Source organism: Salmo salar, chromosome 10 (genome assembly GCF_965601325.2).
Source record: "Salmo salar chromosome 10, fSalSal1, whole genome shotgun sequence".
In the NCBI taxonomy this organism is placed as follows: domain Eukaryota; kingdom Metazoa; phylum Chordata; class Actinopteri; order Salmoniformes; family Salmonidae; genus Salmo; species Salmo salar.
The window spans coordinates 26172539-26197639 of record NC_138300.1 but is presented as its reverse complement, the minus strand read 5'-3'; the positions used below and the strand labels follow the sequence as shown (position 1 = coordinate 26197639).

Sequence of the window (25101 nt, the reverse complement as noted above, 5' to 3'; positions counted from 1 at the left end):
GCACGTCACACGCCGCGTCTTGGTCCCCATTAGACGACCCCCGTTACAACAATCTGAACAGCATAATAGAACATTGCACCATATCAAAAAAAAAAAAATAACAATTGCCAAACTGCAGCATCCCACAAATTGAAATAAATGTAAAAAAAAAGGATGCTATTACACATGTGCATTTAAAGTATAATCTTTTTAATGTATATAAACAAAGTGCATATAAATGTAACAAATCAAAACATAATAATAGAATATTGCACCATATCAAAGAAAAATAAATAACAATGTGCAAAACTGCAGCATCCCACTTAAAACATTAAACTGGTCCCTCTTTTCTCTCTCTTCTTTATTGCCATGTTATTACCAGCAGCACACAGCAATGCTGACCATATTTTGCTTTTATGAGAGATTTGCAATCAGAAATGCAAGCTTCCTCACTTGAGGGGCCAATGCGGTTTCTTCTCTCAGTAATTATTTGTCCCGTTTTCGAGAAGACCCGCTCAGAGGGACGGATGTGGCCACTATGTTTTTCCACCTGTTCAGGAGGAGGGGCTCCTTCAAATAGGATCGGACCTCCATTATGGCATCTGCTGAGGGATTCCTTCGTGCTGCATCCCCAGTTGCTCTCTCGTCAAACAGCATCCAAACAGCAGATGTTTGTGGCACTCCTGCTGGTGCTTCTGCTCCATCTGATCCTTCTTCTTCCTGTTGCCCTGGTGCCTGAGACAGCTGACTGCTGGAGCTGTCCCTCCCTGCTGCTGAGGTTATTCTTTGAAGAGCCTCATCATCGCTCTGGCATCACTGAAGGCTAACTTCTTAAACCTGGGGTCAAGTGCAGCGGTTTCTGATTGCACGTGATTATATTCCATTCTGTGGAACTTTCTGTCCATTGATGAACATAGGGTGTCCTGTGGTTACATGTCCTGTGGTTACATTTGTCACATGTCCTGTGGTTACATTTGCTTCTCTCTGGCGTCTGGCTGTGATTCGCTGCAGACCCTTACACAGGAGTATCATTTTTGAGGCTGACACATAGCTGAAAAGAGAGAACAGTAACTTATTAGTTCAGGTTCATGTTCATGTTTTGTCTACTGATACTACATTCTCATCTACTGCTCATATACATATATAATACTGGATTAAATAATGATGTAGTAATAACTACTTACTGTACCTCTCCACTGATCTCCACAGTGACCTGCTCAAAGGGTTCCAGGACTCTACACACCTCCTCCACCACCTCCCATTCCTCTTGGGTCAGAGCATCAGCAGGTGCATTGACAATGGCCAGGGTAGAGATGATGGCATCCTTTGACTCAAGAAACCGCTTCAACATATAAAATGTTGAATTCCACCTTGTAGTGCAGTCTTGTTTAGGCCTCAGCTCAGGCATCCCCATCTGGTGTTGTGTAGACTTTTTCAGCACCTACTGTGCTCCTGTGGAAGTATTCCACAGCGGCTTTCATTTTGTCCACAGTGGGCTTCATCACCTTTAGAGCATCTCTAACAATCAGGTTGATTGTGTGGGCAAGACATGGTGGATGATGGGTCCATTTTAAAATTGTCATGGCTTTGGTTATGTTAGCTGCATTGTCGCTAACACAACAGACCACTTTTCCATCTACTTGCCATTCTCTGGCCACTCTCAACAGTTCCTCTGCCAAGTTCTCTGAGGTGTGTCTGTCGCTGAACTCAAAGCAGTCCAGAAGATAGCTAGACATCGACAAATCTTCAATGAAGTGACATGTAACCAACATGTAAGAAGTGGTTACCCTTGATGTCCAACAGTCAGTGGTAAGACAAAATGCAGTAGCTTGTTGGACTCTTTCCCGCACTGAAGCCTGTGTGCTCCCATACAGTTGTGGAATAAGGGATTTTGAAAGGGTTTTAATGCTTGGAATTGTGTACATTGGATTTAGACTATTGCTAAAATTTCTAAAACCTCTGTCCTCCACGAAGACTACATTGCTGTGGGTCGCGGAGTAGGCCCACTTGACTGAGTGGATACATTCTCCACGTGTGGAGGTGCTTGCTCCACCACTATCACTAGCAGGCCCACTAGTTTCTCGAAGCTCCGCTACAGCTAGCTTCACAGTTGGGTGCACAGTTCCCATATGCCGGTGTAGGTTGTGTGTAGAACCGGCTTTATATAAGATTTTGTTTTGGCAAATTCTACACTGTGTGCTAACATTGTCTACATTATTAAAATGCATCGAAATGCTACTGTGCTTCCGACTCATTTTCCAGCTGTTGTTTTCACAGCTGTCCTTCCTCTCTCTCCTTGGCTGCTAAGTGTGTGACTGTGAGTGAGTTGGCTTAGCATCTTTGGTTCATTGGTTGACAATGTGTGTCTGATTTATAGGAACAACAGGTGAGGCTGTTTGTCTGCTCAGACTGTCATAACAAATGTGTGCGCTTGAGCATTTAGGCCTATCTTATTGTATTCAGTTTTTCGTTCTTTGAATTAGCTAATTCTATTCATTTAAATCTTTTGATTATTCATATCTTCATTTTTTTATAAATAGATTCGGCTCTTCGGGTATGTGAGCCGGCTGCCAACGTTCACCTACAAGAGCCGGCTGTCACGGTTGTCGTTGGGAAAGGAGGACCAAAATGCAGCAGGTATGCGGTTGCTCATCTTGAACTTTTATTAGACTCAAAATGGACACCAAAATAACTAAACGAACTCACAATCACCAAACAGTCTTCTCAGACTCATACACGCTAGACAAGAAACAATCTCCCACAAAACCTACACCAAACAATTACCCATATATAGGACTCTCAATCAGAGGCAACGAGGAAGCACCTGCCTCCAATTGAGAGTCCCAACTCCCCCATTAACCTAACATAGAAATACACTCACTAGACTAAACATAGAAATACATAAACATAGAACATAAACCAAAACCCGGAAATAATAAATCAAACGCCCTTCTACAAAAACACCACCCTGAACCACATAAAACAAATACCCTCTGCCACGTCCTGACCAAACTACCATAACAATTAAGCCTTATACTGGTCAGGACGTGACACCGGCTCTGCGAACGACCCCTCACTACTACGTGTACTGTAGTATAATTGTAGCAAAGCTTGCTGTAATCATGCTGTTAAATAGTACCGCCCTAGCCAGCAGCACACATGGCGCCAAATTGCAAACATGCTGACTAACTTGTCATTTGTTTGATAACTTGTATAACAGTAGCTAGCTACAAAAGCCAACTGTAGCTATGCTTGTAGTTACAATTACTATTAGATTGGGTGGTAATGAGCTGTTATCAGTTTATTTTACTAATGTGGTTGTATTCAGCGACTTGCTAGCCAAACATCAGATATAGGTATGTTTAGCTATGTAAATTCTCCAGGTTATGTTGTGGCATTTAGTTAGTATGCTGTTAGCTAGCATCGCGCTATTTAGCATGGTGTTAGCTAGCATAGTGTTAGTTCGGACACGTGGCCGAATTTGCACATGTGCTGGTTAGTTAAAGTGCGTTTACTTAGCATGGCGCTAGATAGCCCGTGGTCGGAATTGCAAATGTGCTGATAAAAGCTGCTTGTTGGCTAGTTTGGAAATAGTTTGACAACCTGCATAATAGTACAAAGGAAAGATGTTTGCTAGCCATGCTTCTAATTAGTATTGGGTTTAAAGCCCTTGTTTTTTCCTAAATATATGATTTAAAAACCTAGCTAAGAATATTCTAATGATTAATTAGCCTAATCTTGCAAGTAGTAATGTTAGCATATATTTAGTTATTTTACAATTGTTAGTTTGGGTGTTGTGAGATGTTATGTTAAACAAACCATGTTATAAAAATAATTTTGCATTTAGTAAACAGGTTTACCTAGACAGCACTAACATTATTCTGACATTTTTCAATTTCAGAATAATGGTAATAAATAACATTAACTAAAGTGAAAAAAAATGTTTACGTAAACATCATTTTTTAGATTATTGGAAATCCAAAAGCATTCATCCGTCAATGGATGAAGTGGAACTGTAAGTACTACAGATTTGACACATCAAAACAATGCATCCTTATTAGACATTACAAATCGAAGCATGGACATTATGCAAGACCTGTCCATTACCATGAATCCATCAAGACTGTCCGTGCACCTTTAAAAACAGAAATAGCACTCAAGAAGCATTTGACTCAACATCGAAGAAATGTTCATGAAACAGTTACTGCTTGTATAAAATGTGACCTTTGTCATTTTTATGAGCCCTGTAATGTTAAGCAGTACTTTTCTCATTTGAGAAGAAATTTCAACAATAAGGATTATATGCAGGAAGAGATTCAGAAAATAAGTCCTGACTGGGTAACTGTTGATGCAGCAATGATGACTACTTTCTCATTAAGAAGAAAGGAGATTGTGGAAGATGAGCCCCTTGTGATTGACATCAAATCTAGATGACCAGCGCTGTTCAGACAGATAAGTGCTTATTTAAAATCTGCAAAAGGTCCAATAAGATTTTCTGTGATTGTTGAAATTAATAATATACACAGTTTCTCATAATTCAAGAGCTTGTCTCCCTTCAGACTTTTGTGCATTTTGAGATGAAGGTGATTAGAGGACACAGGGAACTACATAAGTTATTAATGTAATATTCTTTCCAAAAATGTATTCCTTTTATCTGTAGTGCTCTATGGCTGGGTGTAAAAATCATAACTCTGACTGCTTATAGGTAACACAAATGCAGGGTTCTATACAGTGTAAGTGTTTCACACATTTTCTGAAGTCAATTATGGCTATAAACCATTGTTGTTTTCAAAGTATTTCTGTCATTTAGTTTCATAGATTGACTTGCATCCCTTAACTTTATTTAACAATGAGGGCAGTGGCAGTCACAGGCTGTCATGGTTGTCGTAGGATGAAGGAGCGGACCAAAGTGCAGCGTGATTATCGTTCCACATATTTTATTGAACTGTGAAACTATGCAATGCATACAAATAAACTGAATAACAAAAACAACAAACCGTGACGCAGCGGTGAAACATACACTAACTCAAAAACAATCTCCCACAAACCCAGGTGGGAAAAACACCTTAAGTATGATCTCCAATTAGAGACAACGATGACCAGCTGCCTCTAATTGGAGATCATCCCAAACAAAACCCAACATAGAAATACAAAACTAGAACATAACCACATAGAAAAACTAAACTAGAAAACCCCCCGTCATGCCCTGACCTACTCTACCATAGAAAATAACAGCTTTCTATGGTCAGGACGTGACACAGGCTGTCATAGATACATTTGAAATGATCCCAACTGAGACTTAGCTAGGTTGTGTTTCCATGTTTCCTAGCTATGTATATTTTAAATCACATGCTTCCAGGTTTTTCAGTGTTAGTTTCAGTTTAAACTGCAAGATATATTTCCCTCAAATCAGTATAAGTACTGTAGCTCCATTACCATGGTAACCCTTTGGTCTGAAAGTAGCAGCGGATCATTTTAATCACTTTCCTACATTAAATGTTAGGGTTTTTTAACAAGTGTTTTTTTTTTGTAGCAATGTAATTGGCTATTTTGCTTGATGGCCTCAGTGCCCTGGCTAATTGTTTTGGTGCACTGGCAGATTAGGCACCCCCTTGTCCCTAAAATTCCTTCCCTGGTATGTTATGCTCTTCAAACAGGTTGCTCTGGAGTTCATGAGACTGGTGTCTGTGGACCTCAAGAAGACATTTTATGAAGGCCTGGACAGTCATCTTTCCAAGCTCCTTGAATTCTTCCGGGCCAAGAGTGGTGGAGGGATGGAGCTAAAACACCTGATGGACAGTCTTGACAAAGACGTAGGTTCGATTATATTGATATTAAAGTCTTCTGTACAGTTATTACCTACGTTCTGGTGTATTGATAATTGCAACTTTTTTAAATACACATCAATATTGGGGATGAGACATTGAAAACCACATTAATAATGTCATAAAACAGTAAATTGTGTTTTTGTCGTTAAAGTTCCAATCAAAGGAAGAGAGAGTCTGTGTTCTGAGGCTTGCCATACTTCCTGCGAGAAGACCCTACCAATTTTTTGAAGACATGTGAGGTACACAACCGTACAACATAACCTTATGCTTTCTCCCAGAGAGTGAAATTTCCTATGAATCGTGATGCACTGTAACGTTCAATGGAGTGAAGTTGAATGTCTGTCGCCATCTGAAGTGATTATAACACACAGGCCAAATCAAATGTGAACCAACTACAGTATATAAGGACATCTCTTTTAGAAATATTTTATTTGTTTTACTTTCCCTCAACCTTTCTCCCTTGCTAGACATTCAGTTGAGAATTGTGATTTAGCATGCTTTTTGTCCAGAAGAAACAAAATCTTTGTCTTGGACTGCAAAGCAAAAATCAGGACCATGCATTAAACACAATACTAGGTTTGGGCGATAATACCTAACTACCATGTAGACAACTATTGATAGCTGTTGTCGATGGTTGTGAAATGTAAGTATGCTCAAGTTTTACCATATTTGAACGTATCACACATCCCTGGTGTATGGCAGCACACAATACTGCAGTGCCCTTAGTGATACAGTATGTCAAATTCCCTATTGTTAGACAATTAACAGAATTAAAGTGGCACTGTGAGGAATTCCAAATTCTATACAAAAGCTATAAAAACAATATTTCTTGTTATTTAAATATAAAAAGTGATTTTGATAGGAGAATAATCCCTACACCATGCAGTGCTGACTTTGGCATTTGAACAGGAATTGCAATCAGTTTTGCTTCAACATTGCTCGTCAGTGGGCTCGCGCCGGTCCGTCTTCAATATAAACTTTGTATTTTAGGCTGTGCTTTTGTCTAACAAATGAATTGCTTATTGTAGGGAATCATTGTTCTATCGAAGTAAAATAAAATATCTAGAAATATAGTTTACAGCTTTTGTAAGCTGGTCATTTAAAAAGAAAGTAGTAGAGGTGGAATTCTACACAGTGCACCTTTAATATAATGAATGTTGTAGAAAGAGCTGATTGCCAAAACAGTACTGAATGATAGATGAGGCTTTACATGGTTTTCCCCCTCATTCTCAGTGTTGCATGACCATGGCCCTTCACGGCGCTATAGCGGACAATCAATAGTTTTTTACAAAAGGAAAAAGAACAGACCATGTTTTACCTCAACTAAGAATGCATTCTATGTAGACCTGGGAGCAATCATGGTTGACTGACGTGCTTAAGGACCACGCTTGTTTATTGGCACAATGCTCTTGACCACTAGGCTACCTGCCACCACACTTGCCTGCATCAATAAGCAACAGTACATTTGCAGAGTGTCACAGAAAAATTGTATTGGATGATGTTTTGTAGGGCAATGCCTCTAATCTTTGCCTATTTGCCTAAGAAGTCACCCACGGAGTGAAAATCGGTATCCTTGTGGATGGAGCTGCAGCAGATGACCCAATGCCAGCTGACAATGTGGACGTTGCCCTTGTGATAGAAGAGTAAGTGATCATACATGAGCTTCACAATGTCCCAAATGCCTTTGCCACTTTGATTGGGCTTCTTTATTGTCTGAACATGGATTACCCAAAATGTTTGAGGTACACTTTCGAGGTAGTTCAGAGAATATTCTTGAAGATTGGTGCAGAAAACTGTACAGCAAAAGTGCATGGGCTGAAGAACCGTCTTCTTTGTTAAGACAACTATTTGCTGTGTTTTTGATTTACTCGCAGTAGTTGAGTTAATTCTTCAGACAATGATGCTGTTATTTGCCCAAATCTTACAAATCTCAGTTCTGGGAAGACTTAAGTTACCCTATTTTTACGTGTGACCTTCAGTCTACAAAACTACAACCGTCTTTTGTTAGAGACTATTGATTTGCTATCATCTCTTCCCATTAACTACAGTGCATTCTGAAAATGTTTACAGCATGTTAGAATTTTTTTTCACACTCGACACCAACTTGTCTTAGAAACCATTCTGAAGGTTGTCTTCGATCAGTGTTTGAATTTTTATTTACCGTGTCATAAAACCATGTTTCAATGGTGCCATTTACAAATATATGTGGATTTATTGGACAGAGGATAAAAAAATTGTTTGACAAAACATTTATCTTTAGAAAAAAAAAAAATCTTAGCTGATTGGTTAAAAGACCAATTAGTGACAGCAGAATTTGGCTGCCGTTTAAATGCACCCAAAGACATGCATCTAAAAATACGCATTGTTAGATTATTTTTTTTTCTCATGACAATCAAAATGCATTCTAGGGAACAATACATTGTTGCAAATGTATTTGATGGTTAATACATATTGTAATAAATGTTCTGAAATACATGATAGGACTATTTAGTTGTCATTACAAGCTAGATGGAATGAATTGATTTCAATGTAAGTAGTTGAATCGATCAATGTACTCTTGATAGTAAATCAATCATTGTAAATATAAAGTCATTTTAAAATGGAGATTAGCTTTACTAAATCTGAACTTTGTTAAACTGTACATACTGGTTTATATTAAGTTTACATTTTTTATTCATCAATGTCATTTTGTTGAGTTAGAACAGTGGTTCTCAACTTGCAGCCTGTGGCAAGCTTGTCTGTTATGTCATTAATAGTATAGTTATTTATTTATGTGTGGCCTGCTTGACTTGCTCGTAGCCACAGTGTAGCACCACTGGCCAAACAGGTTGAGAACTCTGTTACAATAACTCAATATGAAGTAGGCTTGACTTAAGTGCATGTTGATTGAACAAGGATTGTAAATGGTTAACTCTTAAATGTGGCTTTAGATAATTCACACTTTAATGTTGTTAAACTTTTTATTTCCAGTTATCTAGTTACATGGCCTTGTTCAAGCTCAGAGTACATTACATGTCACCTTATCCTAGCTTAGACAATTTTGTTATGTAGACTTTAAATGTAGTTATCATAACTGTGTTACTAGTTATGATAACTTTATTAAAAGTTGACATAACATAATAGGAAAAAGATTCAACTCAGAATAGTAAGTTATAATGGCAAATGGTTAACTCTTTTATACATTGAAGTTACTGGCTTTAGTTCCGATAACTCTAGCTTTAAGTTTGTTTCAACTTGTTATTTCCAGTCATCTAGTTGCGTGGCCTTTTTCAAGCTCAGAGCACTTAACAAAATGGTCTAAGCAAGGATAACGTGACATGTTATGTAAACGTCAAGTTTAGTTATGATAACTGTATTACTAGTTACAATAATTTTATTGAAAGTTGACTTAACAAAATGTGAAATTAATTCAACTAAAAATGGTTGGTTATACTGAAATGAAGAAGACTTAACTGTCTATTATTTGTCAACAATAATGGAGCTTTAGTTATTAGAACTCCACATTTATTGTTAACATAAAAGGTTTAAATTGATTCAAATAATATCAAATTATATTAACAATTCACAAACATCAAATTAACCGCCTATTGTTAGTCAAAATAAATCTAATAAAAGCTAGGATAACGTGAAATGTGAAGTACTCTGAGCTTGAAAAAGGCCATGCAACTAGATCGCTGGAAATAATAAGTTGAAACAACAAATATTTTTTACAGTGAATTAGGAGAGTGATGGAGTGATGCATCAGATGACCTGGCCTCCACAATCACCCAACCTCAACCCAATTGAGATGGCTTGGGATGAGTTGGACCGCAGAGGGAAGGAAAAGCAGCCAACAAGTGCTCAGCATCTGTGGGAAATCCTTCAGGACTGTTGGAAAAGCATCCCAGGTGAATGTGATTGAGAGAATGCCAAGTGAGAAAAGCTGTCAAGGCAAAGAGTGGCTACTTTGAAGAATCTAAAATAATTTTTTTTTTTTTAAATTTGGTTACTACATGATTCCATATGTGTTATTTCATAGTTTTGATGTCTTCACTATTAATCAACAATGTAGAAAATACGAAAAATAAAGAAAAACCAAACTTGACTGGTACTGTATATTTACAAAGAATATGGGGGATTGGAAATTATGCAGGTAATTACATTGATGGAAGCTACAATCTGCAGTATTAAAGCTAATCTACCACATCATTTTTTTAATATAAAATCAATAACAATAATAATATATATTTTCCCAGGTGTATTTACAAATACATTCCAATATTCAACTACGTTTCCAAATAAGAAATATCCAAATACTTACTTCCAAATGTCTTTGAAAGTAATTGAAATACCCTAAATAGCATTTGAACCCAGGTCTGACTCATGCAAATATCAAGTCGCTCTTTATCACATGCAAACTGAAACAAAGGCACACTTACAGTGCCTTCAAAAAGTATTCACACCCCTTTACTTTTTCCATATTTTGTTGTGTTACAGCCTGAATTTAAAATGGATTTCATTCAGATGTTATTGTCATTGGCCTACACACAATAACCCATAATGTCAAAGTGGAATTGTTTTTCAAAATTTGAGTCAATAAATGTTCAACCTCTGTTATGGCAAGCCTAAATAAGTTTAGGAGTAAACGTTTGCTTAACAAGTCACATAAGTGGCATGGACTCTGTATGCAATAAGTATTTAACATAATTTTTGAATGACTACCTCATCTCTGTACCCCACACATACAGATAATTGTAAGGTCTCTCAGTTGAGCAGTACATTTCAAAACACAGACTCAACCACAAAGACCATGGAGGTTTTCCAATGCCTCGTAAAGTGGAGCATCTATTAATAGATTGGTAAAAAAACAAAAACAGACATTGAATATCCCTTTGAGCATGGTAAAGTTATTAATTACACTTTGGATGGTGTACCAATACACCCAGTACCTACAAAGATACAGACATCCTTCCTAACTCAGTTGATGGAGAGAAAGAAAACCACTCAGGGACTTCACCATGAGGCCAATGGTGACTTTAAAACAGTTGACGTTTAATGGCTGTGATAGGAGAAAATGGGGGATGGATCAACAACATTGTAGTTACTCCACAATACTAACCTAATTGACAGAGTGAAAAGAAAATTGTATGTTTGTGTATCAGATCAATGCTGCTTTTATAATAACCAATAAGATAGGTTCATGGAAGTGACTAATTGATCGTGCATGGAGGAATCCTCACTATCAGTATAAGTAATTTGGCAGTATGCCCAGAACATTGCTGTATGGGAACTGAAAGGGGTATCTCAGTTTCAAGGTCTCAGTTTGGAGAGAAGAAGCCTTGTGAGGTATTGGTCAGTCACATGCAGAAACCAAAGTTAATGATGAATAAAGAATAAGGTAAATCATGCTTATATGACTTTTTTTGTCTAGCCGTATATAAGAAAAGTAACAGGACTGCCCCGGGGGAGCTCCTGACCGACGTGTACTATGGTACATTAAGTTTGTTGGAAGCTCTCTAGCTTGCTGATAATAAAAAATGATTAATTTAATATTGACTTCCGGTGTCCCTGGTGTTGAATTTCCACCACAATTTGGTGTCACAAAGAAGATGATTGACTCTGCCTGCGGAGCTTTACAGTGAGGGTCTGCGAGGAAAACTGTTAGCAAATGTTATGATGCATGAGGAAAATTCCCGTCTGACCAAAAGACAATGAGGACCTGCCCAGACCTTTACTGTGAGCTGCCCAGGAGGAGACACATCATCCTCAAACAACTGAGAGACACAGGGACTGAATTTTAGTAAGTCAATTTAAATTAATCTGCATTTAAAAAATATATATATATTAATAAAACCAATAAAACAAAACAAAAAGGCACCACTAGTCTTGACAAGAAGGCTAGAACTAGTTTTAGGAGAAGGTTAGCGTGAGAGCAAAAAGGTACCATGGAAAAACCCGCGGACAACCATCTGTAGGCATTCATTTGAAGCGTCTACGTGGTCTGGAGCCACTACTAATAGCACCAGGTGTTATTGAGCATGTTGTGATATTTTATATGTATAGCAAGTAGCGGCAAGAGAACCGTTGAACAGGTGAATAGGAAGTAACGACAAGAGAATCATTGAAGATGCACATGGAGTAATAAGGGAGATTACTGAGTGTGTTTGGGAATAGTACTAAGTAAATGTGGATGTGAGAGTTGTGGAAAGGACATGTTAAACTGATTGAAATGTGGATAATAACCTAATTCAAATTTGGATATCCAACTTGTAAAATCTTTGCAGTAGAATGTTAACTTTAGAACTTAATTTCAAACAGTTACACCTATGCTTCATTGCACAATTTCATTTAAGGATTCTGGCAATGACATTTCAGCTGGAGCTTTTGTCGTGAGTGGTATGTTAATGACAGATCGGTATCTCAATGCATTTTTTTGTCTAAATTACCATACATTTTGCAGTGTGTAGACCTCCACAATCAACCTGATACCCCAAATAAACAATTTTAGACAAGCCCAGCACTCATTCTTCTGGCGTTTCTTCCTTTTCTTCTTCAAATAGTATTTCAGTTCATCCTCACAATGGCACATGTTCAAAGTGGATGGCCCTTGAAGATTTACAACATTATATATGGATTCTGTATGTTAAGATATTAAAGGAGAGAGTACTATTCCCGAATATGCTGTATAAATAAAACACTCGTGTAAATATTTAAACCCCTGTAAGAATAGAACACTAGAGTAAAAGAGGGATCAAGGCACTGCGCCTTCTTCACCACACTGTGTGTGGGTGAACCATTTCAGTTTGTCAGTGATGTGTACGCCGAGGAACTTGAAGCTTTCCACCATCTCCACTGCGGTCTCGTTGATGTGGATAGGGGGGTGCTAACTCTGCTGTTTCCTTAAGTCCACGATCATCTCCTTTTGTTTTGTTGACGTTGAGTGAGAGGTTATTTTCCTGCAACCACACTCCCAGAGCCCTCACCTCCTCCCTGTTGGTGGTCTCATCATTGTTGGTAATCAAGCCTACTACTGTTATGTCATCTGCAAACTTGATGATTGAGTTGGAGGCGTGCTTGGCCACGCAGTCATGGTTGAACAGGGAGTACAGGAGGGGACTGAGCACGCACCCTTGTGGCGCCCCATTGTTGAGAATCAGCAAAGTGGAAATGTTGTTTCCTACCTTCACCACCTGGGGACAGCCCGTCAGGAAGTCCAGGACCCAGTTGCACAGGGCACGGTTCAGTCCCAGGGCCTCGAGCTTAATGATGAGCTTGGATGGTGTTGAATGCTGAGCTATAGTCAACGAACAGCATTCTTACATATGTATTTCTCTTGTCTAGATGGGATAGGGCAGTGTGGAGTGTGATGGCGATTGCATCGTCTGTGGATCTATTGGGGCGGTAAGCACATGGAAGTGGGTCTAGGGTGACAGGTAAGGTAGAGGTGATATGATCCTTGACTAGTCTCTCAAAGCACTTCATGATGACAGAAGTGAGTGCTACGGGGCAATAGTCATTTAGTTCAGTTACCTTTGCTTTCTTAATTGTATTGTGCCATATTCCCAGTCACCTTGCCATGGTTAACTGCGGTGGTTCGCGCTTTCAGTTTTGCGTGAATGCTGCCATCTATCCATGGTTTCTGGTTAGGGTAGGTTTTAATAGTCACAGTGGGTACAACATCTCCTATACACTTCCTGATAAACTCAATCACCGAATCAGTGTATTCGTCAATGTTATTCTTGGAAGCTACCCGGAACATATCCCGATCCGCGTGATCAAAACAACCTTGAAGCATTGATTCCGATTGGGCAGACCAGCGTTGAATAGTCCTTAGCACGGGTACTTCCTGTTTAAGTTTCTATAGGAAGGGAGGAGCAAAATGGAGTCGTGGTCAGATCTGCCGAAAGGAGGGTGGGGGAGGTTCTTATATGCATCCCGGAAGTTGGAGTAACAGTGGTCAAGTGTTTTGGCAGCGCGAGTACTACAGTCAATATAGAATTTCGGCATCCTTTTTCTCAAATTTGATTTGTTAAAATCTCCAGCTACAATAAATGCAGCCTCAGGATATGTGGTTTCCAGTTTTCAAGAAGTCCAGCGGAGTTTTTGAGGGCTGTCGAGGTATAAGCTTGAGGGGGATATACACAGCAGTGGCTATAACCGATGACAATTCTCTTGGGAGATAATACGGTCGGCATTTGATTGTGAGGTATTCTCGTTCCGGTGAACAAAAAGACTTGAGTTCCTGTATGTTATCACAATTACACCATGAGACGTTAACCTGTTAGGGCTAGGGGGCAGCATTTGCACGTCTGGATAAAAAAAATGTACCCGATTTAATCTGGTTACTAATCCTACCTAGTAACTAGAATATGCATATACTTATTATATATGGATAGAAAACACTCTAAAGTTTCTAAAACTGTTTGAATGGTGTCTGTGAGTATAACAGAACTCATTTGGCAGGCAAAACCCTGAGACATTTTCTGACAGGAAGTGGATACCTGATGTGTTGTATTACCTTTAAACCTATCCCATTGAAAAACACAGGGGCTGAGGAATATTTTGGCACTTCCTATTGCTTCCACTAGATGTCACCAGCCTTTACAAAGTGTTTTGAGTCTTCTGGAGGGAGATCTGACCGAACAAGAGCCATGGAACGATGATGTCCCATTAGACACCTGGCGCGCGAGTTCATGTTGGGTACCCTCGTTCCAATACGTTATAAAAGAGTATGCATTCGTCCACCTTGAATATTATTCATGTTCTGGTTAAAAAAGGCCCTAATGATTTATGCTATACAACGTTTGACATGTTTGAACGAACGGAAATATATTCTTTCCCCTCGTTCATGACGAGAAGTCCGGCTGGCTTACATCATGTGCTAACAAGACGGAGATTTTTGGACATAAATGATGAGCTTTTTTGAACAAAACTACATTCGTTATGGACCTGTGATACCTGGAAGTGACATCTGATGAAGAGAATCAAAGGTAATGGATTATTTACATAGTATTTTCGATTTTAGATCTCCCCAACATGACGTCTAGTCTGTATCGCAACGCGTATTTTTCTGGGCGCAGTGCTCAGATTATTGCAAAGTGTGATTTCCCAGTAAGGTTATTTTTAAATCTGGCAAGTTGATTGCATTCAAGAGATGTAAATCTATAATTCTTTAAATGACAATATAATATTTTACCAATGTTTTCTAATTTTAATTATTTAATTTGTGACGCTGACTTGACTGCCGGTTATTGGAGGGAAACGATTTCCTCAACATCAATGCCATAGTAAAACGCTGTTTTTGGATATAAATATGAACTTGATAGAACTAAAAATGCATGCATTGTCTAACATAATGTCCTAGGAGTGTCATCTGATGGAGATTGTAAAAGGTTAGTGCATCATTTTAGCTGGTTTTATGGTTTTGGTGACCCTGTCTTTGACTTGACAAAACATTACACACAACTCTTGTAAATGTACTGTCCTAACATACTCTAAATTTATGCTTTCGCTGTAAAACCTTTTTGAAATCGTAAAACGTGGTTAGATTAAGGAGATGTTTATCTTTCAAATGGTGTAAAATAGTTGTATTTTTGAAAAATTTGAATTTTGACATTTATTTGGATTCAAATTTGCCGCTCTTGAAATGCACCTGCTGTTGATGGAGTGCACCACGGGTGGCACGCTAGCGTCCCACCTAGCCCCAAGAGGTTAATCATGAAACTCGCCCTTCTTCCCGAAGAGATATTTATTTCGGTCTGTGCAATGAACTGAGAATCCAGCTGGCTGGACCGAGTCGGACAGTATATTCCGAGAGAGCCATGTTTCCGTGAAGCAGAGTATGTTACAATCCCTGATGTCTCTCTGGAAAGAAACCCTTGCCCTGAGCTCGTCAACTTTATTATCCAGAGACTGAACATTAGCGAGTAATATACTCGGAAACGGTGGGTGGTGTGCGCGCCTCCTAAATCGGACTAGAAGATCACTCAGAGTACCTCTCCATCGCCGGCGTTGTTTTGGGTCTGTCACAGATCCCTCCGGTACTGCTGCTCATTCCGTTCACCAGCTCCGGAGGTCTACGTCACCGGCCTTCTAGGTGCCACTGAACTGGATTCATTACCAACAACCCCGGACTGTCTTGTCTCATTACGCACACCTGGTTCCCATTCCCCCTGATTAGTATGTGTATATATGTGCCCTCCGTTCCCCATTGTCCTTGTCGGTTATTGTTACCATGCCCGTTGGTCTTGTGAGCACCTGTGCTGTTGTATCGGCTTCCATGCTATGTGTTATTGTGCACTTGTTTTACGGGTCTCGTCCCATGTATTATTTAGACGTTTACACCTCGCATCTTGTTTGGGTGGAGAAAATAAAACCCCTATTACGTATTCCTGCACTTGTCTCCTATCATTATACAACTTGACAGGGTCGGCTTCTGGAATCAGTTCAGTTGCCCTTGGGGGTGCGAACAAAGGATCTGCTTCGGGAAAGTTGTATTCCTGGTCGTGATGCTGGTAGTGCTGGTGAGTTACCGCCGCTCTGATATCCAATAGTTCTTCCCGGCTGTATGTAATAACACAAAAAAAATTCTGGGCTAACAATGTAAGAAATAATACATTACAAAAAAAATACTGCCAAGTTTCCTAAGAGCAAGAAGCGAGGCAGCCCTCTGTCGGCGCCAATTTCACTTATGGGTATGCTTGTAATCGTTAAGGACTGGGGAGTTTTCAGGATAAAAAAATGTACAGAATGGAGCTAAGCACAGGCAAAATCCTAGAGGAAAACCAGGTTCTGTCTGCATTCCACCAGACAATGGGAATTCACCTTTCAGCAAGACAATAACCTAAAACATAAGGCGAAATCTACATTTACATTTAAGACATTTAGCAGACGCCCTTATCCAGAGCGACTTACAAATTGGTGCATTCACCTTATAATATCCAGTGGAACAACCACTTTACAAAAGTGCATCTAAATCTTTTAAGGGGGGGGGGGGGGTTAGAAGGATTACTTTATCCTATCCCAGGTATTCCTTAAAGAGGTGGGGTTTCACTGGAATTGCTTACCAAGATGACAGTGAATGTTCCTGAGTGGCCAATTTACAGTTTTCACCTAAATCTACATAAAAATCTATGGAAAGACTTGAAAATGGTTGTTTATCAGTGATTAACAATCAATTTGACAGAGCTTGAAGAATTTTGAAAAAAATCATAGGCAAATGTTACACAATTCAGGTGTGACTGGACTGACTCACATCACTACCAAAGATGATTCTAACATGTATTGACTCAGGAGGTTGAATACTTGTCTAATCAAGATAGTGTTTAATGTTTCATGAATGTTTTACAAATGTAAGATTTTTTTTCTCCACTTTGACATTAAAGAGTATTTTGTATAAATCTTTGACAAAAAAATGTAATCCATTTTAATCCCACTTTGTAACACAACAAAATGTGGAAAAAGTAAAGGGTTGTGAATACTTTCTGAAGGCACTGTATTTTCTCTCCCTTACACCCTCGTCTCTCATTCTCTTGTCCCTATTTGACCTTAATCTTCCCTCAGGACTTATAAATGGCATAGCCCCATTCTCCACCAGACCTCCCAGACTATCACCTTCGGTGGTGCTATGCCTACAGATTCCCTCTCCATAGAGTAAGAGTGAGTGAGAGGAATATCGAGTGGCGCCATCCAATTCTGTGTTCCATTTGGAGACCAGGCTCTGAGGAGGTTGCTGCAGAATGCCAAATGAAGTGTGTGTCTCTGCCTGTGACAGTGATAAACTGCCCTCAGCCCCTTGAGTGGCTTTGCCCTCTCTCTGTGTCCCCTGTCCTGTCCCCTCCACAGCAGGCAAGGGTGCCAGTGTGCCCACCTGTGCCAGCCGATAATCGGGCATCTTGCATAAATAACAACCCCTGATAAGTCAGTTTGAGTATGAGCAGTCAATCAAGTTGCCAGTGAATCTAGCATCTCCTTCAGCCTACTGCATGTTAAATAATGTTATTTGAATATTTGAAATATTAATGCTAATGTATCTGGAAGCCAGAGAGACCTGGTGCACCTCTTCATTCTGTCCCTGCCTGGTATCTATATGCAGAAGCAGTAGTATGGTGCCTCTGGTGCAAGAGAGAGGTGCATTCTGGGATGGCTTAAAAAGGGCCTATGGAGTGTGTCAGACATCAAGGGATCTGGCCATTGAAATAGTGCACAGTAGTGAGACGAGAGTTCGCTACCCATCTAATGAATAATGAATGTGTGCTGTACCGATGATGCAAACAGTCACACAGGATGAGGAACACTAGGTTACTTGACACTTTCAACTTGACAAATTTTACTTTACAATAGTTTCTGCTAATGTCACCAGACATTGTGTAGACCCTTTGGCACAAGCTAAGAACACTTCCACAGCAAATAATCACCCATCAATGTGAAATCTGACTGATTTATATAGAATTTGTATTCTGCAGAATCTATACTTTATAGTGCCCCTGTGGCGCAAAGTATCTACTGTCATGGAACAAAGGTACTGAATATAAGTCACCGCATTTATATTCTGAGTCTATGGCCTCTCTCATGATCTCTCCTGTGTAATATATTCAGTCAGACCAACCATAGCGGGCGGCCTTGACCACTCTTCTTTACTGCTTTTTTCTCCTCCTCTGCTCTCATTCTCTCTCCAATCATGTGCATTGAATAGATATGAGGTGAATTTAAGCCTGTAGCCAAGTAATCTGGTTTGAACCTACTTGGCCAATTAACATGCAATAATAACACTTAATATCAAGACATATACACATGTGCACCCCCCACCACCTCCATCCCCCTCGCCCCAGCTGCATTGATAAAGGGAGGAGGGAGGTGTAAAAGGGTGTGAGAACAAAATGGATTAGAGACTCGATGGAAAGAAATTATTGGATACCGCGAGAATATGGAGCTAAAGGACATTACAGAAAAAGGATAGAATAAGAAAAAATATGGGAAAGAACGTAGGAGGACAAGAAAAAATAGATTCTAATATGATGTGGCGAGGCAGAGGGCACTAGCCTTTTTAATCTGACATGCAGAGCCAATTTCCATGATTAATTATGCTGCTGAGCGCTGAGCTGATCTATGAAATTCTTATTAAATACCTGACAGTTGCAAGCTTGGTGGAGGTCACGTGTCAGCACAGGGCCAACACACGTATTTACTGTAGCATTCGCCATTAGCTTTCTCTTTGTGTGTCTTTCCCTGTCTTGTTCTCCTTCTTTCTCTCTGCTCCGCCCCTACTTCTCTCTCTATCTCTGTCCCTCTTCTCCTCCCTCTCTTTCTACACTATTCTCCCCTTTACTTCATCCTCTCATTCCTCATACAATTTTTTATTCACACAGAGATTTTCTCAAGAGTGCCACTATGGTCCAATGATTGGCAGGTGTGGATACTGGTGGCAGGTGGCAGTTTCTTTTTGCACTATGATGTGGGGGTTTCAACAGTAAGCCGGCAGTTATCACTACACCCTCGAGAAGCCCTGATGTTGGGGGGGTTGGATCTTGTATGGAGAGCAACTGGAGACCTAGACGGTCAGCCAGACTTCAACTCACCACATTTCTCCAGCAAGCAGTAGCTCTCCTATCCTATTCTCTGGCCAGCCACAAGGTGTTGATGAGCTGTCATCACATCTTTATTAACACTTCTGGGGCTGGATTCACAAGGCTTTTTTTGTAATGATAAATGAGACTTTCATGAAGCACTCCAAGGCCTTTCCAATGTGTTGGACTACCTCACAGTCGCATAGCCCCAGCAGTAGGCAGCGACAAAAATCAAAAATGTCTCAACTTTCTGACAAATAACTAAACATCAGAGAGATATTTCATGTAGGTAATGCCAACATACTGATGCATGATTGAGCGTATGAGCAGATGGACTGAAAGAAGTATCCTCAGAACCAATCCCAGACATAAAGGGATCAGGCTGCTAATAATACACTGCAGAGCAGGGCCAAGTCTTGCTTTCAGAGCAGTACCATGTCACAGTAACCCAAATAAACACCTTTAGAATCTGTCACTTAGAAATGTTCTGACAAGCTTATGAAAACATTCCAGAGTGGCTACACTTTTTTTTTTTTACAATTACGAATCTGATCCTTTATTGTCATATACATCCACTCTTATAGACATAGTGACACTTTCATAAACATGTATTCACTATTAGATGACACATACCTATGTTACCGTCAGTACAGTAATCAGCTCTTGCTGTACCACTCTTTAACTGATCTAAATGCTCACCTCAGAGGCAGAACAAAGTCAACGACTCCACTAGGTCATCTGTGAAACAGGCTCAACTCCATATTAGGAGGAAAGGTTTAATACCTATATTATTGATCAGCCCATATGGCTGCCGATCAATCTTATCTGGTCTCTATACAGGCAGACTGACCATCAGTGAGAGAAGATACGGTAGGAGTCAAAAAGAGAGTGTGAGTGTGTCCTGAATGAGGTCACTACTGTAAGTAACATCAAGAATGGAACACATCAGATGTCCTCCTTCTATGAGACAAAGATAAAATCTGAACATAATGCTGGGGGAAGAAAACATTCCATGCAGGTAGCTCACTGTAGATACTGCAGTGGAAAATCCAAAGAGCTAAAAAAAGTTTATGGAAAGCCTAACTTAATAACTTTGTTAGGATGATAATCAAATTACTCTATAGAATAACCAACATTTAAAACCATTTTTCCAAAATAATATACAATCAGAGCTATCTCAGCATGAGAGAACCCTATAGTTGTTGGTTAGTTGCCCCCCCCCCGCTTCTGACTGGTGCTAGACAAAACGTTCCCCTTTCTGTTCCTTGATGGGAAATAATTATTAAAAGTATGAACTTTTCAAATTATATGCCTGCTACTGGTCAAATTTTCTTCCCTCAGGAACAGTCTTTGATTGTCTGGCCGCCCACATAGCTATCCCCTGACAGCAGTGATTGCCAGACGAAACAAAATATTTTCTGCTCCTTACTTTGTTTATCATCACCACTGTTTCCACAGTGAGACATAATGCCTTCAAATTTCCAGTAGGACAGTAAGACACAGTAACACAAAGCGTGATAGGGGTTATTATGAGTGAGGAGAACTGATCTCACCTCTACAGACATTGCCGTTATCCGGCTCAAAGCCAGCCTTGCAGGTGCAGCTCCCGATGGGAACCATCCACTCCCCATCACCATTGCAGTACAGCTTGATGGGCACGTCCACCTCCTCTGAGTTAGCGATGCACGTGCCTCTGGCGATGACCAGTGAGGTGCTCTCGGCACCCGTCATCGTCTCTGGGAAGATGGCAAAATTCTGCACAACGCTGGGGCATTTCTTATGGAAGACACGTACTGACAGCAGGGACATGCAGGCCCCGTAGTCCTGGAAGGCCAAGTAGAACCCATTACGGGAGAGAGGGCCAAAGCTCCGCACCTCCGTGTTGACCTTCATCAATCGTCCGCCGAAGTCCACTTGGGAGAAACTCTCGTCGGCCGCGATGGTGTCCACCTTCAGGTAGGGAGCTTCCATCCAGAAGGAGGTTCCCTTGGTGGTGGCGATGACCGAGTCTGTCTCGTAGTAGTAGAGGTTGAAAGTCTCCTTGCAGGAGCCGGGGACACTGGGGATGGAGCTGCAGTCACGTACGGTGAAACGCATCTCCACATAGACACGCTGAGCCCCTCGTCTGTCGATGAAGGTGGTGAGGAGCCAGTTGTTCTGGCTGGGCTCGAACACGTTACACACCTGGTAGGTCCTGATGGTGTTGAGGTTCTCATCGTAGCCACTCACCTCCTCCCACTGTGGAGAACAGACACACAACAAGTTAGAGCAAGGCTTCAATCAATCAGCACATCCGTCCAAGTCATGGAGAGAGAGATTAGTGCGAGTGAGAGAGACTGAGAGTATGGCCCTGCATATGTTTTCCCTCCATTTCCCAGTGTATTAATATACCTCTCTGAATGTTGGTATTGGCTGTTAGCGGCCCACAATCCACTCAGACACAGCCAGTCTACCACAGATAAGTGGCCCAACTGAAATCAATCTTGCGCAGGCATGACTGAGCAAGGCCTCACCACATTAGGACATTTGGTGCATTACAGACGCAGGATTACACAAGGTATTGAATTAAAGCCTTAGAGAAACGATGGCCCATCGCATCAGAATGAGCTGCCTAGCTAATGGAGTCAGCATTTAAAGCAGTACACACACGTTAGGGGGCTGTGAGCCAGCCATAAAGCACTGATAGGCCTTAAACAGTCAATCCTTTCCCTACACCATTAATTCACACATTACCATTTATGTGACAGACCAGGATCACTGCTACTGTGCATTAACACCACTAGTAAATTCTTTATAACAGAAATGTGTGTGTGTTTTGTGTGTGCATGTGTGTGCGTGTGTGTGTGTGTGTGTGTACCTGTTTGATGTATATGTGCAATATTATGATGTACTGTACTAATGGTATGACATTGAAACGGCCACTTCTCCATAGGAGAATTACCATGGACCAAGAGAGGGCACACTGGATGTGGATTGGCCATAGCAGCCCACAGTCTGGCAGATAATGGAATGCATGAATACAGAAACACTAGTGGAGAGTACCCTACACACCATCATCCCTGAGAGCTATTGTTTGGTCCAACTATCTAGGCCTTCTTTAGGGAGGTGAGATAGATACACCGTCGTGTGTGTGTGTGTGTGTGTGTGTGTATGAGCAATAGACGAGGGTTGACGAGGGGTGAAACAGGAGGTAACGTGGTGAGTTGTGGCTACTGGGGAGCACTGAAGCGGTGCATTGTGGGAGATCCTGTTGAAACAGCGGCCAGGAAGAGGACTAGATCACAGAGAGCTGAGATGATTAATGAGTTTACGGAGAGCCCTGACACAAATTAAACCGTATCTTTTTTTCTCAGTGTCTCTCCTTCGCTCTGCCCCTCTCCCTGGGATGACCATTCATCAGAATTAGAGCGACCTGTCCCTTTCAACACCAAGCAGACATTAATACAGCCAGGTTCCAGCCATAGAGAGCGAGAGAGGGGTAGGGGTGCTCAGCGCAGCTGGAGCCAAGCTAAGGGGACCCTCCATGTCTCCACCATCCACAGATGACCTATTTTCACAGCATTCCAGACTAATGTCTGACTATGTGTCTGACAGCAACATTAATTTCAAGTGCTGTGCCACAACAACTGTGCCAAGCATCCACTGTCCTGACAATGTTCCACACACAGGTGTTCGGAGACGCTAGATAGCTAATTAGAACAGGTGTTTGCATCTCTTCCTTAAGCTGTATCATTGAAATATAGCCATGTGGGAATCGTGTTATAAAGGTGTGTAATAATAAGACTGTTTTGATTGAGTGATGTTTTTTCGTTTCTTAATGCGTCTTCATGGGTCATACCCTGTGTGGAGATACTGATGGTTTGTCGGGACGGATGGTTCGTTACAAAACGGGTTAGGAGAACTAACGTACCAGATTAGGAAAATTAAAGTAGCAGGTTAGGAGAACTAACATAGCAGGTTAGGAGAATTAACGTAGCAGGATAGGAGAATTAACGTAGCAGGATAGGAGAATTAACGTAGCAGGATAGGAGAATTAACATAGCAAGATAGGAGAATTAACGTAGCAAGATAGGAGAATTAACGTAGCAGGATAGGAGAATTAACGTAGCAGGATAGGAGAATTAACGTAGCGGGATAGGATAATTAATGTAGTAGGTTAGGATAATTAACTGTGAAAGGCCGTACCTATTCACTGATGAAATCCTAGGAATGAGACGCAGAGACGTGACAAAAAGAAGGAAACTGTATTGGGAGTTCTTCCTCCAACTCTCCCCGGGACCATATAAAAAAAAAACGCTGGTACCAAACGCCAATCCAACAGCTTGAGCCGAACCTATAACAGGGAATCCTACTGTCCTGGAATTCACCATAGTCTCCGGCTCATAACCACTATCGCTAGTCAAATCAAACATTTGTTATTGCAACGTCCCTTATGAAAAAAGATTGCAGTATATGTAACGGCCGTCGAAGGGAGTAGACCAAGGCGCAGCGGGTTGAGTGCTCATAATTAACTTTATTTAGAACACTTAACAAAACAAGAAAACCACGACAGCCAAACAGTACTGTCAGGTATACGAAACACTGAACAGAAAATAACCACCCACAAACACAATGAGAAAAAAACCCTACTTAAATATAGTCTCTAATCAGAGGCAACGAGATACAGCTGCCTCCAATTAGAGACCAATCCCAAACACTCCCAACCTAGACATAGACAACCTAGAATAAACATAGAAATAGACTAACATAGAACTTAACCCCCCCCCAAAAAAAACACACAAACCAAACACCCCCTGCCACGCCCTGACCAAACTACAATAACAAATAACCCCTTTTACTGGTCAGGACATGACAGTATAACTGTGGTATACTGCAGTATACCGTAACTGCAGTTAGAGTGCAATATAATTGCAGTTATGGTGCAGTATTACTGTATTTCAACTGCAGTACACTGCAGTTATTCTGAAAATACTGCGTCCAAAATACCAGTCGACAGCAGTTACTGCACTTTTACTGCAGTTTCAAAACAGCAAAAAATGTTAGGATGTAGCTAAAAATTACACGCTAGGACAGACAATTTTTTCGCGCTACATGCTTCAGCACTTGGTAGTCCCGTTCTGTGAGCTTGTGTGGCCTACCACTTCACGACTGAGCCATTGTTGCTCCTAGACATTTCCACTTCACAATTACAGCACTTACAGTTGACCGGGGGTAGCTCTAGCAGGACAGAAATTTGACAAACTGACTTGTTGGAAAGGTGGCATCCTACTGTATGACTGTGCCACATTGAAAGTCAGTGAGCTCTTCAGTAAGGCCATTCTACTGACAATGTTTGTCTATGGAGATTGCATGGCTGTGTGCTCAATATTATACACCTGTCAGCAACAGGTGTGGCTGAACTAGCCGAATCCACAAATTTTAAGGGGTGTCCACATATTTCTGTATATACACTGCTCAAAAAATATAAAGGTAACACTTAAACAACACATTGTAACTCCAAGTCAATCACACTTCTGTGAAATCAAACTGTCCACTTAGGAAGCAACACTGATTGACAATAAATTTCACATGCTGTTGTGCAAATGGAATAGACAACAGGTGGAAATTATAGGCAATTAGCAAGACACCACCAATAAAGGAGTGGTTCTGCAGGTGGGGACCACAGACCACTTCTCAGTTCCTATGCTTCCTGGCTGATGTTTTGGTCACTTTTGAATGCTGGCGGTGCTTTCACTCTAGTGGTAGCATGA

General features: G+C 40.7%; 1 protein-coding gene across 1 annotated transcript in view; it reads right to left on the bottom strand.

The window, feature by feature from the left end:
- Positions 1–25101, bottom strand: part of LOC106613872 (ephrin type-B receptor 1) — a 215925-nt gene that overhangs the window by 119252 nt on the left and 71572 nt on the right. Inside the window, exon 3 of the mRNA XM_014216576.3 lies at positions 20905–21589. Coding sequence (XP_014072051.1) covers positions 20905–21589 — 685 coding nt within the window. The remainder of the gene's footprint in view (positions 1–20904; positions 21590–25101) is intronic.